Source organism: Epinephelus moara, chromosome 5, assembly GCF_006386435.1.
Source record: "Epinephelus moara isolate mb chromosome 5, YSFRI_EMoa_1.0, whole genome shotgun sequence".
Taxonomy (NCBI): domain Eukaryota; kingdom Metazoa; phylum Chordata; class Actinopteri; order Perciformes; family Serranidae; genus Epinephelus; species Epinephelus moara.
This window is the reverse complement of record NC_065510.1, coordinates 34,506,765-34,524,126: the sequence shown is the minus strand read 5'-3', so window position 1 is coordinate 34,524,126 and position 17,362 is coordinate 34,506,765. Positions and strand designations below refer to the sequence as shown.

At 41.2% G+C, this 17,362-nt stretch overlaps 4 protein-coding genes across 4 annotated transcripts in view; 2 read left to right on the top strand and 2 right to left on the bottom strand.

Annotated features, from left to right (window-relative positions):
• prr36a (proline rich 36a) overlaps positions 1-6,851 on the top strand; it is a 38,847-nt gene extending 31,996 nt beyond the window's left edge. The window contains exon 6 of the mRNA XM_050043644.1: positions 1,959-6,851. Coding sequence (XP_049899601.1) covers positions 1,959-3,052 — 1,094 coding nt within the window. The 3' untranslated portion in view covers positions 3,053-6,851. The remainder of the gene's footprint in view (positions 1-1,958) is intronic.
• LOC126389773 (myosin-10) overlaps positions 1-17,362 on the bottom strand; it is a 667,776-nt gene that overhangs the window by 375,458 nt on the left and 274,956 nt on the right. The window lies entirely within an intron of this gene.
• On the bottom strand, positions 8,216-11,158 carry c5h19orf67 (chromosome 5 C19orf67 homolog). Its single transcript, XM_050043662.1, has 7 exons — positions 11,032-11,158; positions 10,597-10,795; positions 10,375-10,513; positions 9,453-9,562; positions 8,739-8,945; positions 8,505-8,651; positions 8,216-8,342 (listed from the first exon to the last, which is right to left on the bottom strand). The coding sequence occupies exons 1-7, from the start codon at positions 11,156-11,158 to the stop codon at positions 8,216-8,218; spliced, it is 1,056 nt and encodes a 351-aa protein (XP_049899619.1).
• Positions 15,943-17,362, top strand: part of pkn1a (protein kinase N1a) — a 67,709-nt gene continuing 66,289 nt past the window's right edge. Inside the window, exon 1 of the mRNA XM_050043649.1 lies at positions 15,943-16,779. Coding sequence (XP_049899606.1) covers positions 16,759-16,779 — 21 coding nt within the window. The 5' untranslated portion in view covers positions 15,943-16,758. The remainder of the gene's footprint in view (positions 16,780-17,362) is intronic.

The following is a 17,362-nucleotide window of genomic DNA, read 5'->3' as shown; positions in this document are numbered from 1 at the left end:
GGGAAGAAATAAAAAGAGGATGGCAGTGGCACTTCCCTCTGATATCAAATTTCCATGATGAGTATATGGCTTAAATTCCTGTATGTGCAATAGCTACTACTATTTACTCCTAATGTGTGAGCGTGCCTGGGTTTTTGGTTTCTGTTTTCTGTTTTCTTTAACACAGAATTATGTGGTTGCCCTGAACTGGCATGGATTTGACTTGTCTGTTTACAGCTGTTAAAGAGGGAAAACAAGAAAACTAAGCCTAACAACAAAAGAAATGTGTAATGAACTGTGTAACATGTTTATCATGTGTATTTATCCTGATACTTTTTACTGAACAAACCTGGCAACTGACAATGAGTTTTGATTGTATAATCCTGTTGGATTTCACTCTCCTACCGTACAATACAGTCAATCTTCCTTATCCCCGATCACTCCTCATCTCTCTTTCTTCTCGCACTTTAAAATGTACCCCAGCTTTTTCTTGTGTTTATCCATCTTTTGGAGTAATGAACCTTAAAACTTTAAATAAAGATTAGATTTTTACCATGACGTACTCTCTCAGCGGACAGTTTTATTGAAGTGGGCGTTTGGGAGTGGCGTAATTATGGTCTGTGGATCTGTGTCCTAGAGAAGTCATCCAACACTAGGGACATTCATTTCAAGGTCTTACAAACTTTCAGTTAATTACTACTGGCTCTACACATCTCAATATATTGCAGCAGATTTCACTTAGCCAACCATGTAGCCTTCAACCTACACCTTTCTCTTGCCATACAGTCAAAGTGACACACACACACACACACATTGTGGCCTTTCCCTTGAAAACTGGACACGATGAACAGGAACGTACGCCTTTCAGAGACTTCACTGGTCTGAAAATCTGCCATGAGTTGATCGTCCACACCACCAGACCTTCTCATCCATGGGTCAACTTTGGCATCTCAAGCAGCAAAAGAAGTCTGACATCATCCAGTCTCAAGAGCCCACTCATTCTGCTTTAATATCGCTCCAGTCCACTGTGGGTGTGTTGCTGTTTTAGCTCTTTTCTACTACCTTTTTTTAATAGCATTCTTGCTGCACTGTTCTACAGCACTGTATTAATGTTAACTTGTGCTTATGCATGTCACTGTTGCACAATGACTTGACTTTCATTACATTACTTTGGATTGGTTTGTTCAGGGTCAGCCAAATAGCTTGGCTCTCGGACTTGATGTACTGGAATAATGTCTAGCCTTCACTTCTAAAGCCAAGCTATTTTAGTTTTTTTCTTGTGATGCTGGATGTCTATAAATGCATGGAGAGCTTTTGCATGCATCACCGGTTGACTAACTTTAAACTTCATTCACGGGTGATGACGGTTTAAGCTCGCAATGTGCTTTTCTGTGGTTGTTTATGTCTCACCATAATTGATAGTGATTGCATATACAGGAAGTTGGCTGCTTTTTTTTGCTCACATAAATCTTTCTTTTCTGGGTGTCATTTAAAAAAAAAAAAAAAAAAAAAAAAGATGTACGTTAAAAAAAGAGTTTGCTCTCTGCACAAATTTCTCTACCCTCGCCCTGCCACCACCCCCAGTCACCTCACCTAGGGTCACCATTTTCTGATGTGTTCACTGTTTTTACACAAATACTACGGCTCCACCCCACTGAATATTTAACAAGCTGTATCTGTCACTGCTGCACAGCTTTCAGACAATGTCCCACTGTCACTTGTTCAAAGTACAAAACCACAAATGATTGCCGGTCAGTTTGGTGCTGTAGGCTACTGGCAGACCTTTGAGCTTGGCTTCACAATGCTTCCACTATTCCTTCGGCAAGTATGAGCCTCTGAAGGCCACCCCACACCCCCCTTTCCCTCTACACCCTTCTGCTTGTACTCACACTGCACTGCTGTCACTGTCCTGCTGCCTGTGACCTGTTTTATAACATCACGCTACTGTAATCTTCCTTCCCACTTCCTCTCACACACAGGCTTCACTGCACTACCGCACCCTCACCGCCGCGATCACTCTGCATACCCCAGAACCTACTGCGACATCGTCAAACCTCTCGTCGCCGCCGTCGCCCCGCCGAAGCTGACCTGTGCCGACCTTCCGCCCAGGAACCTCGGCCAGCAGGCGCTGAGCCCCCAGCTCCGCCGGCTGGAGCAGCACCAGAGACAGCTGCAGCAGATGCAGCAACGCAGACAGCAACAGAGTCAACCGCTTGAGGAGGCGGAGCAGGAGAGGAAAAGGAGGGAGGAAGAGGAGCAGAGGAGGAAGAAGGAGGAGGCCGAAGAAGAAATAAAAAGGAATAAGGAGGAGGTGGAGAGGAAGGTCAGAGAGCAAGCAGAGGTGAAGAAAAAGGAAGAGGAGGAGGAGCAGAGGAGAGACCTTGAACTACAGCTGCAGCAGCAACAGCAGGAACTGAAGGAAAGGCAGCAAATCATACAGTGGCAACAAGAACTGCAACAGTCCAATAAAGGTCAGACAGTGCTGCTGTCCCCTTCCTCTGGCCTCTGCACCATCTATGAGGCCCTGGAGAATAGTGATGACGATGAGGCTGAAGATGAAGAGGAGGGAATAAAGGAGCTCGCTAAAGAGAAGGACGAGCTCAGACAGGAGACGTCAAATGAAGAGTTGGATGACTGTGAACAGGTGATATCAGATGGAGACAAACATCAAGACTCTTCGCCATCCACCGAGAGCCCTCCTCCTCTCCGAGACTCCCCTCAGACATCCAGCAACCCCTCCCAAGATGGAGACAGCTCCTCCCCTTGCCCTCCCGAGTCTCCAGAGCGGCCCCCACCCCTGGACCTGGACTGGGGGAAGAAAGTGGACATAGTCCAGCAGCTGATCAATCAGACACTGCTGCTGAACAGAGACGGATGCTCCTCTCTGCTGCTTCTACCAGGGGGCGCAGGAGGCACACTGAGCCCCCTGGAGAGCAGCCTGTGGCCCAGCCTGCTGCCTCCACTCACCCCTCCCTCTGCCACCGTCACCTCTGTCAGTAGTTTCTCCCCAGAGGCCACTGGGAGCTCCCCACAGGGAGAATGGACAGTGGTAGAGCTGGAGACACATCACTGAGGGATTTCACTCACACACACTGAGTACAACATCTGTTAAACATCAACACTCATACAGGGAAGATGACACAAGTGCTGTCTGTTTGTGCGCACATACACACACACACACACACACACACGATAATTCACAACAAAGGCACACAGCAAATAAGGTGATGGACACATGTATGCAGAGCAGCCCACATTTGCTGTGCTATTATTATACACACAGTGAAGCAACGTTATTAAACAGCTGTACAGACTGAGGTAAATCTTGTGGGGAACAATGCAATAGCTAGAAGGAGTTCTTAGATATTGATACACATCAGAATATCTCCTTAAGAAGATAACCTACATCACATTGTTGATGCTCGTGTCATTTCCAAGTATTTTACAAAGATAAACAGAGAGAAGTTGAGTAAAATCCATGATAGGATCAAAAGGATGGACAATAAACCATACTTATACACTGCCCAGCCCTGGAGGTCCAACCACACACTTTTGGTGCTGTAGATCAGTGGTTCCCAACCAATAAGGGTGTTTTATTTTTCAAGCTTTTCTCTAATCTGTCCCTTTTTAAACTACTGAAACTACCTATTAGGCCTAAGCACTCAAATGTGGCAATCTGAGGAAGGAATAATTAGTCGTAAGTAGATCTGGTCACAACCTATAGACAGATCCAACATGTTTGGGGCCATATCGTAAAAAGGTTGGGAACCACTGCTGTAGATTAATTTGAGAGAGGCAGGGATTTCTAACTGTACTGTAAAAACAAAGCACAGAAAACACAGATCAGTTCAGTTGATTGCAGTTTCTCCAAGCATTTGCTGTTCAGTCATGCAAAAAAAGGCAGAAGAAAACACATGGTTGAAAATTCTTGCCCTGAATCGAGACTCTCAGGTAGTGCTTACTTTAGGCGAGCTACCACTCCCAACGAACTAAATGGTTCGATTTAGTACATAGAAAGTTGAAAATTGGATTAAGGTCAAGGCAAGTCAAGTCAGTAAAGCGGGTCCTATGTGTATGTAGACCAGCAGCAGGGGCCGGGTTTTAAGTTCTCCCATTCTGTTTATTCAGGTAAAACGTTCTGCATGCAACCTCAATACTGTACCAACTGAACTGTATCAAGAATAGTAAGTGTTCTTATTCATATTCTTCGGCATGGGTACTTATTCTTTTATCAGATTTGTCCTGATTTAAAAACAAACTTCAGACTAGCTTTCAATTTAATGCTGGTGTACTGAGTAGTTTAATATATTTTGGCAAATTAAATGAACATTTCTGTTCCCCAAATTAACACATTGTAGAAGCAATGACAATGAAACCCAGGCCTAGTTTTTAATTAATTTATTTTTAGTTGGCCTTAAAGCACAATTTTAGTATACTGTGTGTACAGTAAACATACTGGAATCTACCTGTATCTGTACAAGGTAAAACTTTCATCTTATAAAGTAAACTACCTCCAGGTTGCTAAAACTCCCAAATTCACACCAAACAAAATGACCAAGGACACGTCCTCAGTGGTAGCTATGACGCTGCCTGAAACAGAGTCTGTACTCAGGGCAAGAAAGTCTCCGACGCTGCCAGCGAAGAACCCGTGTCTCATCTCAAGTCAACCAACACGACACCACACTGAAACTCAGCACCTCTGTCACGTCACACTCGACATCCTACACCACTGCAAACACAAACTTAACACTGACTATAACATTACATTTCAATCCTTTAAACACACACACACCTGAAACCATGTGATTTCTGACAGAAGCCCATGATGCATCACTGCAACTGACTAACAGGGTTGAAACAGGACACTTTTCATTATGCCAAATCTTTGTGCCATGGGTGGCCACATATACACATACACACACACACACACACACACACACTCACACACACCGACGGTGCCAAATGGCCTCTATCAATCGAAGGTAACTTGACTGATAGGTTTGGTTGTTAAACTTTGTGTTCCTCACCTGCAGCCCTTTTAATTGAAGCCATAACTGTTGATACACACATATCGCTGTCACCTTATTTTAATATGAGAATACACTGGAGATGTCCGGCTACTGAATGGTGATAAAAGACACTGAGTCCCAGATTTCTGAGATTGCACTTCAGTCTTGTATCGATTTAAGTATGAATTTGTTTGCAAACTGAGATCAAAAACAGGTATTGATTACAGATGAGGCGGATCATCACATTTCACTACCCGATCTCAGTCTGAGCTGTTTGGATCTCACAGCTCTTCACCAAAGGTCAGAGTGACGTGTAAGCTTTTCCCTTTGAAACACTGGAGTCAGGCACTAATGAGGTTTTAGATAAGTGCATGTATTTTGTGACGAGATTTCGTCAGTTAAATGAAACACAGCTGAAGCTAGTTTCTACAGAAAATGCCTTTTATGGACACTGGTTCTGTAGCCACGTATTAACTCCTTCCATATGTTAAGTCTTCCTTAGGTTCTCAAGCTCACATCTTAATGACGGTATTTCAGTCACAGACTACACACAGATGATGTCTGGTTATTACACAAGGCCTTCTACACTAGTGCAGTACACAGAATTTACTTTAGCGACTGACTCTAGGGTTTAACTGATACTGCTGTGAAGGTCAGGGGTCACGTTATTGTGTGACACGAGGAAGAGGCAGGGGTTCGATATCAGGTTATTCTGGGTCTCTACTGTGTATTGTTGTTGAAACTGTGATGAGCTACGGTATGGAAGTGTGTGTCGTAAATGTTCATATCTGTGCTGTGTGTTGTCTGGATACTGTGTGTGTGTCAGTCAATGTTTAAATATATCACAGGTTTAAATATGAGGGGATTTCTGGGACAAATTCAGTTTCCTGTAGTGCAAAGCGAAATAATGGGCACAGAAATGCTCGCAGAAAAATTTGACATTTATTTCCACTTGAATCACTTTTTGTTTTCAGTCAGTTTTTGGCTTGCTGCCCTGCTCTCCAGTGTCAAGCAGCATAAAAGACTGATTTTGTTTCATTATTAAATCGAAAGCAGTGCGGCAATTATCGCTTTACAACCTTAATTGACTCTTAAGACTCTCACACTGTTGATTCCAGCAAAAGCATTTCCCATTCACCATCACCTGCTAATCTGTCCACTCTCTTATCAAGGCCTATGTGTAGCAGCTGAGAAGCAAGCAGGTGTTTGCGCTTTCATATGTTTGCTTTCCCGTCCTCCAGGCAGGACGCGTGACGCTCACTGTATTTTTGACAAAGCTGGACTTTTTAAATGTGCTTTCTGAAACATGTCTGTGTAGTGTTTTTGTAAGCATTTGTGTGTATACTGTTTAAAGACTGCTCACTGTAATGAAGGGAAACTCCACTTTACTTTTGTACTTTAGAGATTTAGAAGCATAGTAGCCCTTTAAGGGTCATATATAGATTTTTATGGAATAGAGAATGAAGGATGATGGTTGTAAATGGTAGATTTTATTCTTTGTTTTATGATCTTCTTCATGTCCCATCAACAGAGCTGATGAGCTGAATGATCACAAGGTCAAACTGAACACAGTAGAGTGAACTACGAGTAAACGCATTGCTTCTGTAGGCTCAAGTTATTACAACTCACATTGAAGATATTAATTTATTAAAACTGAAGTGAGGTCTTTGAGTAGTGATTTAAAAGGCTTGATGAATCTGTTGAAGTGAAGTACATGGGCACTCCTGCTCGTGGAGTCCGAACCTTGGCAGCTTGTTTTAAAGTTTTTCTTTATTAATTGGACTTTCTGAAAGACATAAATCTGTGATTGTGTATAATTATTTCAATGCCACATTTTGTGTAAATAAAATGTCTTTTTAATAACGTTTCTGGACTTCTTTATAACACAACAAAAGGCTCTTAAAAACTGTTGTAAAAAATGTAAACATTAACATTATTTAAAATCTCTTATAAAGTCTTTTTAACAACACACTGAACAAAGTGACAAGAGTGTGCAGCAAACATCAGAGGTAAACACACTCCACACAGTAAACGGCATAAAACTATTTTTACATAACTTCAATATAAAGCTTTGTTTTTTAGAAACCACAATTGGTCATAGCAAATTATAAGAACAGAGGCCTCTTCAGCTGTAAAAGTGGAAAAACCAACAGGTCCTGAACGCATCATGTAACTCTGGCTAAAAGTGTCACAACATTTACAGTCATGTGATGTGCTTGTGATTTCAGCTCTGGTGTTTCTGCTCAGACATCAAGACGCATATGACGCCAGATGTTCAACCTTTAGAATCACCCATAAACTCAACGATACAAATTTACTTTAAGGGATTATTTGGATCCTGCAAGTGAGATTGCGTGACGTACTTCATCATAGTCAGTGTATTACATACAGAAGATGTAAGTCGGCACACCCCCAGTTTGGAGAAGCAGGCTGGAATCTGACACAGAAGCTAAGCAATGTACTGCTGTGGTGAGGTCAGCAGCAAAGCACGTTTCAGTCACCTCAAAACAGTTCCACCTATAAAAATCAATATTGGTTAAATTCAACACTATATTTAGTATATTTTAATAGCTTTTCATTTCCGTCACACAGCAATTTCCGAAGGGGAACTGAAGCGGTTACATTGCCCTCTTCAAGGCCAGACTCAATTGAGAAAAACATTGATTTTACATCCCTGAACACAGGAGCTGCTGGTCTACTGCTGCTGCAATCAGTTATTTTTTCTTTGTTGCTGTGTGACTTTGGGTTCAGATTCACAGACACCACACAATAACACAAACTACGGAAGTGATAGAGCCAGCAGCAGACCAGCAGTTCCCATGTTAGAGGGCCAAAATAATAGTTTTGAAGAGAGCATGGATGGGGGACTGAAGCCATTAACAGCTTCCACCTTGGAACAGGAAGTGTGACGTAAAGGTAGGGCAGTGAAAATATTCTCGATGTAGCACACACATAAACTGTTGTAGATTTTTTTTAGGTGGGCGTTTTGTTAGTTGGCTAAAATGCATTTTGCTGCTGCAATGCTGACAGACATCTCCTGTATGTAATACACTGGCTATGGATAAGAACTCCATACAACCTAACTTCAAAAGATCCGAATTATCCCTTTAAGAATTAGCCTGAGGATTTATCAGCACCGTCCTGTTTGTTCTAAACTGGTCCAGTCTCTTTACACATGCTGTTTATTCTACGATCCCAGGCATGGATGACGTGTGTGTGCTAATTCATCACTCTGTTGTGTGTTGTGACAGCAGCAGCTGATACAGGTAGTCTGTAGCATTGCAGCTAGACGGCTCATTGCTGCCCAGAAACAACAGCCTGTGATAGTCAGCCTCAGGAACGTCGCACAAGATCCTGAAACAAAACAGGAACACACACCTATATAAGTTTTAATGCGTGATGTGCTTTGCTGTTGCTAGATCTTTCAGTTTCCCCCAAAGACAACTGAGCATTGAATAGTCTCCTAAAGTAAAAGCAGCTGCAGAGCAGTGAATGAAGAAATGTAAATCAGTGTACCAGTCACAGATGTCGTCTGTGTCGGGGTTCACCTGCACCCACTGACCGATGGACCACATCCTCACCACGCTGCCAGGGGAGGCACCATGGCTATCCTCATCAGCATCTGCATGTGCATTGGGAATGTCCTCGTAGCACAGGAAGTAACTGAATGGCACGTTGGTGATAAACATTAATAACTGTGTGTATTGGCAGTAAGATTGGTGTGTCAAAGGTGGAGATATCCACACTCACTAGTCTGTGTCGCCATCTAATTCTGCCTCCCACTCATCACTCTCTTCATCTGTCTCCTGCCCATCTCGTATTCTCTCAACGTTCCACCGCATGCGTTTGTACAGGCCGGTGTCGACCTGGGCCAGGAACGGCGTGGGCTTACAGTAGCGGAACACAGTCACCCTCAGTGGACCGAGCTGACTCTGACCGATGCAGAAGTGAGACAGACTGGGAATGCAAAAAGAGAGAGTGAGACAGTTGAATATGAAATGGGCTGGTCGCTGCAGGATTCAGCTGTTAGATTAAAAAAGAATAAGAAAGGATCAGCTGTAGCATACTGAAACCTGTGGAGCAACATTAAAGAAGCTTTACAAGGAAGAGACAGATGCCTACGAAGCAGGCCAGACAACAAACTGGCGTGAAGTTGATCCTCCAGGAAAAGAGAAATGATTTGATATTGTTCAGAAAATGTATTCAGTGGAAACACTGACCTATATTTTGAGATTCAAATGAAAGACTTGACAGGGATTGGGAGAACTGTATAATTTCGTGAAATGCTGCATGAGTAAATCAGCAGTTTAAATATGGGATAATTGAGTGTATAAATGTGTCTGACTACGCCATGACGACTTTGTGTTCTCTCATGTTGTCTCTGTGCTACTGTCACGTTAAAGGTAGTACACATGTATAAGTACATATGTTGTACCTCTGTGTTTTGCGCGTGTCTCTGAGTACCTGTTAGGATCGCTTTCGTCCAAACAGAGGACATTGTAGCTGGCGTAGGTCAACACCAGCTGCTCCAACCTGTCACACAGCTGCTGCGAGAGGTCCAACAGCTGCATGTGCTACATACACAAACACACACAGTGGAAGTTTAGACTCAACTTACATCTGTTATGTTTTCACACAGAACACAAATATCTGACGTCTCATTCAGCAACATAAGTTTTTATATGATCATATCACTGTTGAAGTGATTAACTAAAGCCTAATTACTAACTCCTAGGATGCCACTCGAGAGTTTTTTTGAAAGTGTGTGAGTCTGTTGCGTTCAATCAAAGTTAGGCATACAAGCTAGCTAGAAACATACACAAAAATTTAACAGTCAGTAGATTGAAACTGAGAAACTCCATCAACACAAACAACAAATCCAGCAATCTTTAAGGCAGCTGAGCATGTTTCTGCTATCCAAATCCACCAGCTAATAGAAATCATATGTTGGAGACTTGAGCATTATCTGATTTTAAACAGTGATTAAGTGCTTTAAGGAAGAACTTTGACATGGCCAAAGTCACTTTGTCATTTTTCAGAAACCAACAAAAGCTGCTTATTGAGTTGCTAAATCACTCAGATCTGAAATAAAACTATATTATTATGAGGCATATTGTCTGTGGATAGCAGATGCATGTGTATTTCCTCACTTAACTCTAGTGATGTATAGCCAAGCAGTTTTGGTTTCATGACATGACATTTAGATAAATTTGGTAGCAACATCTCTTTCCAGAAAAAGCATGTGTTAGACTAATTATTTCAGTTGAAAGTAGCTCCCAGGTTCATATCAAAGCCTGACCAATTAAAACCAAATGGCTACGTACCACTGGCAAGAAATGTGTTTTTTAACAAGTTGGGTGAATGAGCCGTTTATAAAAACATATACCATTGTGTAGATGTCATAAGGTTGAAGGGTGAGCTGGGACATGGCCCTTGTGGATTCCAGGTGGTTAAAGTAAGGCTGACAGGTGTATAGGAAACTCTGCACTGCATCAGCAAGAGCTTCACTCTCTGCCTGACACTGTCTGCAAAAAAACACACAAAGTATCAGAAAACAGTAAAAAATACTCCGGAAACATAAGTGCATTATGATTAGCCAGGACCCTACCCATTGACAATGCAGTCGTGTAAGTCATCTGCTTTGCTCATGAAGAACTGGAGCTGCAGCTCCATGGACGGGAGGGTCCTCTCCATCAAGTTGACCTCCAGAGAGCCACAGGTCTCACAGTCACAGCTGCAGGTCGCAGAGTCACCACCAGGTGGCGCCAGAGCAACGGCGGCCAACAACGACAGTGGCTCCATAACCTCTGCAACGCAGATGAATGTATATTATAACATCAGAAATACAATGATCTCTCTATTCCTACTTCATAATATCAATAACCAACATTACCAAATGAGTTTAAAGCGGATGTGCATGAGAGGAACATGGTTATTTGGTTGTTCTGACAAAAGAAAAGCTGTGACTGAGTGGTGAAATTGGGTATTATGAGATTAAAATACACATCCATGTCTCCATAGCATGCGGGGGACAGTGTTTGACCTTCTTGCCCGGTGTTTTGAAGAGTCTCCGTGCAGTCTGACTCCCTCTCACCGCTCATGTCCTCCTCTTGTCCTGACGATGAGTCAGAGGTGAGCTCGCCTTCAACCTGAACTTCGATATCCGTCATACTTTCCGTTGCTTTAAAGTAGCTTTATTTTAGGAAACCTGTTGAAAACAAAACGCCATATTGTTTATTTCAGAACCGTCACACAGCGAATAACCTGTTAGCTGTTTAACTGTTAGCCAACGAAGCATCAATGTCTCATGATCTAAAGTTAATACTAAAGAGCTAACGTTAGCTAACGGTCGCGATGCTAGCAGACACACAAGTTTAGCGAACAAACAACCTGAGGTAGCGACTGTTTATCTGTCGTCTAGTTGGTTTTTTACCAAATTAATCCACACGACCATAAAATACCTTATTACACAGCTGTCTGTTGATTATAACGTTTTAATAACACAAGAGCTAACTTTGACGTTAGCTACCAAGCTAGCGGTCAAGCTAACTGTTACCTTCTTACATTACCGTCATCGCTGTCTCCGGTTGTGGAGTGCAGGGTGTGAAAGGTCAAAGGTCAAAGCGTCTAAACAACAATCAAAAAAGTACATTTAAATGTTTTATATCTTTATGTTTATTTCTTTATGTTTTATGTTGTTGCTTCCCGGGGGTGTACAGTAAAAAAAAATATCAACAGAAATATGATAGAATATAATAATATGGAATAAAATAACTTTTCTTGTATTAGTAGTGCCATTTTAGGGAGCCATCTTATGATTGAGGACCACACAGGAAAAGTGCACACACTATAACTTTTTACGTACATCATACCAATACATTTTTAATGACTTACTTTTATGGCATACTATAATAAGACTTTTTATGACCTTTTTTATGAAATACTTACACTTTGCAAAGACTATAACAGTTGACATAACACTCATATTACATTCTAATTTTCCATTTTTTGATGACATAGACAGACAGTACATTTATTTGACATTGATTGAACCTGCCCACAGCAGGTGAGCAACAGCTTCTGCTGGGGTACGGCAATTCCACTTGGACAAACCACACGAAGAACTGCAGTACACCATAACACCAGAACCAGCAGTAATAATAATGGCAATTTGTTACGTTTATTATCATGATCACATTTGTGAATGATTATTTCATATGGTGCACAGTACCTTTTTGTAGCATAGTAATATATATTGGCATTACTGCCTAGGGCTGAACCAATTATGTGAGCTCAATTAATCATCGGAAAAATAAACAACTGGCCCACCTGCATAAGTTACTTCTGAAAATGTGAAGATTCACTGCTTTCCTCTATTTTATATTATTGTAAATTAAACAGTTAGCATGTTAACACTTTCTAATAATGATACAAAAATTGGCATAATTCACTTTCTGACAGGCAAAAGGTTTTCCGACACATTTTGTTATCGATATTGATCAGTAAGCTGGTTTTAAAGTTTTTTGTGACCAATAAAGGACAAAAGGACAAAGAGGTAATTGTTTGAACATGGTTTCAAATTATTCAGGACATCTGTCAGTTGTCATAGTAAAGCTCTTCATGTCATGTATATGTATGGGATATACATAAACACTGGAGCACTGGGGTTCCTCTCTGTTCCTGCGTCCCTCCTATCTCTCTGCCAGATAATTTCCATCATGCAAATCAGATTTGCAAACGTGTCCAGTTCAACTTCTTTATCAAATCTACAAAAGACACCCACTCATGCCAACATCACATCACCTTACCCTGATATGAGCTTATCTCTCCCTGTGCCTCTGTATTTCTCTCTCTTACACACCAGCACACACAGGCTTTATAACACATTATTACTGTTTCTGTTTCTGTTCAAAGAGATCGACTTCAGCATTAGAGCATTATATTGACAAAAATATTGTCAATTTCAGTTGTTTACTCTGTTCTTTGTTCTTGTACTCCAGGATAACCTGTCCCCTATATCTACTAAATAAGTGCATTGACGAAATCAATACGTGGATGTGCCAGAATTTTCTACAACTAAACACAGAAAAAACTGAGATAGTTGTTTTTGGCCCCAAAGAACAAAGATCAATAGTCAGTGCTCACCTTGACGCCATGACACTAAAACCTACAAATCAAGCCAGAAATCTTGGTGTAGTTCTGGACTCAGACCTAAATTTCAATAGTCACATTAAGACAATTACTAAATCAGCCTACTACCACCTTAAAAACATAGCAAGAATAAACGAATTTCTGTCTAAACAAGATACAGAAAAACTTGTTCATGCTTTCATTTTCAGCAGGCTGGACTATTGTAACAGTGTCTTTACAGGCCTGAGTAAAAAATCAATCAGACAACAGCAGCTCATCCAGAACGCTGCTGCCAGAGTCCTCACCAACACCAAGAGAGTGGAGCACATTACACCAGTGCTTAAGTCACTGCACTGGCTTCCTGTGTGTCAAAGGATAGACTTTAAACTCTTGTTACTTGTGTATAAAGCACTAAATGGTCTCGGGCCTAAATACATCTCTGATATACTTGTACGTTATGAAGCATCCAGACCCCTCAGATCATCTGGAACAGGTTTACTCAGTGTTCCCAGGATCAAAACCAAACAAGGTGAAGCAGCCTTTAGTTTCTATGCTCCCCGCCTGTGGAACAAACTTACAGAATATCTGAGGTCGGCTGAAACTGTCAACTCATTTAAATCAGGGCTTAAAACATTACTATTTACTGCAGCTTACCAGTGAATTAGATATGTAACTTATTGTTAGGATAATCTGTAGCTATTGTTTTTATATTTGTCTGCTGTTGCTTTTGCTTTATGTTTGCTTTTTAAATGCATTTTCTGCACTGTTTTTCTTGCTTTTAGCTTTTGTTTTTCCTTTAATGTTTTATCTTAACGTATTACTCTTGTAAAGCACATTGAATTGCCTTGTGTATGAATGGTGCTATATAAATAAAATTGCCTTGCCTTGCCTTGCCTCTAAGTACCACTATACCACTACAGGACCAGACTGTCTAAGCATTTGGCTCAATTTAAAATAGGAAACATAATAAGAAATGTGTCAAATAATAACTTTTAACTTTTTCAGTTGCACCAACATCAGATCAAAATTTCACCTTGTCTAATACTTTGGCTTATGACCAAATACAAAATGAATGACATTCCCATCAGCCTCAGCCTGAGCATGCTAACTAAGATAATGAACATGATGTACATTATCAAAGGAGAAGAAAGGACTAGAGCACACTGATCAATTTACAGTCTTTAATAGCCCAGTGCAAACAAACACAACACTGTGTCCTCACCAGAGTAAATGTATATACCATGAGACTTCAATTTAGAGCCTAGTCCCAATGAAACGCCTAGTCCCTTTTACTGGCCCAGTTTCAACAAATAAAGGCCTGTCTGTCTGAATTAGAGGTCTGGTCTGGCTGCCAAGCAGTTCATTTTTTTTTTATAGCAGTTCTTCAAATGTACAAAAAAGGTTGGTGGCTACCTCAAATTATGTGTCCGTTCCTCCTGTAGGTTATTCATTCTCCTTTAGTCCGTAAGGGTCACAAGGGTTTTTCATAAAAATTAATCCAAGTTGTGAGTATTGTTTCACGGGATAAAGCGGTGTTGTGTCGGTATGCCAGGTGCTATAACTCACTCTCTCCCTGATGCGCTGTCTGTTGGAGCTAGATCAAAGGAATGACTCATACTTAATATATGTCTGAAGACTAATTTTTAAACAAATAATATTCATAATGATTTAAATAATCAGTTTGATTGTATTTCCTGATCTCTGCTGAGCAACAGTTTTGTGTGACAGGATTTAAAGGCCTGTCCAAATATAAGCCTGTTGATTTCAGTGATATAAGCAAATAATAGCCGGGGCTATTAATAGAAGTTTTACGGTACCCTCTTAACATCAGAATTATCATTTGATTTTCAAATTTTCAACGGCCGTTGGACACATCATGACAGATGCTTCCCTTGGCTAAAAAAAAAACAAAAAAAACAAAGACCCCAAAAAAACAAACTATTTTACGTCTCATTTAAAATTTGGCCAAAAATTAGTCACTTTCCCGATGGATCCGGAGGTATGCCTTTTGGGCAACCTCTTAAATTCTAATATCAGACATAGCCGTTCCTTTAAGCTCACAGAAATCCTATTGGTTATTGTAGAAAAAGGTATTGCAATGAGGTGGAACTCAGATCTCCCATTACCTGTTGGATTGTGGCTCTCAGAGGTGAACAGTTGCAAACCTCTAGAGAAAATAACTTAATCACTAAAGAATATATTTATAAAACATGGCAACCTTTTATTAATTATATGGAAAATCTCCCATCCCACATGATTGAATGATTGTCTGCATGTTCTGTCTATTTTCACCACACTAGTGTTATAAGAGACCATGCAACTGTGGATTAGACTACCCTATCTCTCAAACCCCATCCACCCATTCTTGTAGTGTATTTAATTTAATTAGTTACATTTTTATTTGCACTGTCACGTGTCAATTTATTTTATTGTCTGTTAATTTATTTTTGAAATGCAAATGTAAAATTGGTGTTCATTGTGTACTCAACTGTGTGCTTTGAAGGGAGGGTCATCCATTTTGTGCCGGTCAGAAATGTATCTGTGGCTTTGGGGAGGATTTTGAGTGCAGGATTTTCACTTTAACATGAGTGTTTTTACAATTTAATGTCACTACTTTTACACCATTAGAAAAGATCTGAAAACTTCTTCTTCCTCTGTGTGGCTCTCATTAAGTGTCTGCCTTCCCACGTTCAACAGTTGGTTCATTACAACTTACAGTTGACAACGATAGCCAGCGCAGGTCACATGACACATCCGGGCGCGCCCCCGCCGCCCAGCCCTGGACCAATGAACACCCGGGCGGCATTGCTCGAGCGTCGGGAGCGCGCGGCAGGGTCTAGCGTACAAGTGGTATGAGCAGTTCTCCCGTCAGTTACCCGCTGTTTGACTGTGATGAGCTGTTGTCTTCACCCATCCCGTGCACCCTAACGAAGACCGTTTTCTTTCTTTTGTATGTGTGCGTTGTTGAGTTAAGCTAGCTGGATATTAAACGGACACAACAGCTTTCTATTGTCCCTCGTTTTGACTGTGTGAGGGGCTCGTGAAGGACTGACAGGCGGCTTTTTGTGTGTGGCATGTGATAAAGACAAGAGACTGAGGCGTGTTCACGGTTCACGGATGTTACCGGGAAAAGAAGAAGAGGGGGAAGAAGGAGCTTTATTTCATTTCATGTCGCCTGTGGATGTGACTTTATCTCCGCTCGGGTTCAGCAGGACATGACGGAGGAGCGCTGCCGGTGGATTTTACAGAGGGTCTTGCTAGCTGTTGAATGGCGAGATGAACAATGACTGTTGGGCTTAATAGTTTAGTTAGGATGCTAATGTCTTTTGTTAAACGTGCACACAGTGAACGCATTTTTATTTTTGTGAAGTGAGAGCTAACATTGGTAAAACACATCACAGGGAGGATCAATTCAGGCGCGGCCAGGCAAGCCAACAATGCGGATTACCTCTTGACTGTTTGCCTTTGTGTCAATACAGACTGCTTGTATCAAGTTTGAGATACGGCCCTTTTACAATCGTCATTTAATTTCAGTGTCTTTGAAAGGAGACAGTACACTGACGTGAGATACAGGTCCCACATGTGCACAGGTTGTCTGTGAAACTGCAAAGTGGCTGACAACAGAGCAACAGGGACAACGATGGCGAACGACTCTGTGCAAGTAAGTTGAAGTTGCATGTCCTGCAAGCTGCATGCATGGTGTATTTTAACTTGTCTTTATTGACCTCCAACCTTCTTTTCATGAGCAAGATTTTGGGTGGTCCTCTAAATCTTCCTCTTTATGTCAAACCCACCCCAAGTGAATACTTAAAACCAGTGGTTCCCAACCTTTTTTGGGCTTGTGTCCCCATAAAAGGATGCAGTATCTATTTGTGACTCCTTATCACATGACTTTAGTTGTGAGAAGTTCAACCAATTTGCATATCTGAAAGATTATAAATGCCTGAAAAGGTAAAATGGTTCAGTATTTCATAAGCAAAATAATAAGCAGTTATGTGTTACTAATAGTTTTTCCCTCCCTTAATAATCCTGTGAACCCTCACATTTATCTGGGGTCCTCACCCTAAGTTAGGGACCCCTGGTTTAACAAAATGGATAAAAAACAAATCCATTAACGTTAGAGAACTGTGTGTACTGAAATGTAATTTAATCAATATACTTGTCCAAAATTACATTACGCTGTCCGATTAACCTCAGTGGGAAGATTCAAATAGCACCATCATAAGATGCATTAACAGTGCAGC

Excerpts from the sequence above, each read along its gene's own strand:
- c5h19orf67 (XM_050043662.1), bottom strand. The coding sequence starts at position 11,158 with ATGACGGATATCGAAGTTCAGGTTGAAGGCGAGCTCACCTCTGACTCA. Across the intron at positions 10,796-11,031 it reads TCAAAACACCGGGCAAGAAG|AGGTTATGGAGCCACTGTCG; the intron begins GTCAAACACTGT and ends TCTGCGTTGCAG. Across the intron at positions 9,563-10,374 it reads CTTATGACATCTACACAATG|CACATGCAGCTGTTGGACCT; the intron begins GTATATGTTTTT and ends TTGTGTATGTAG.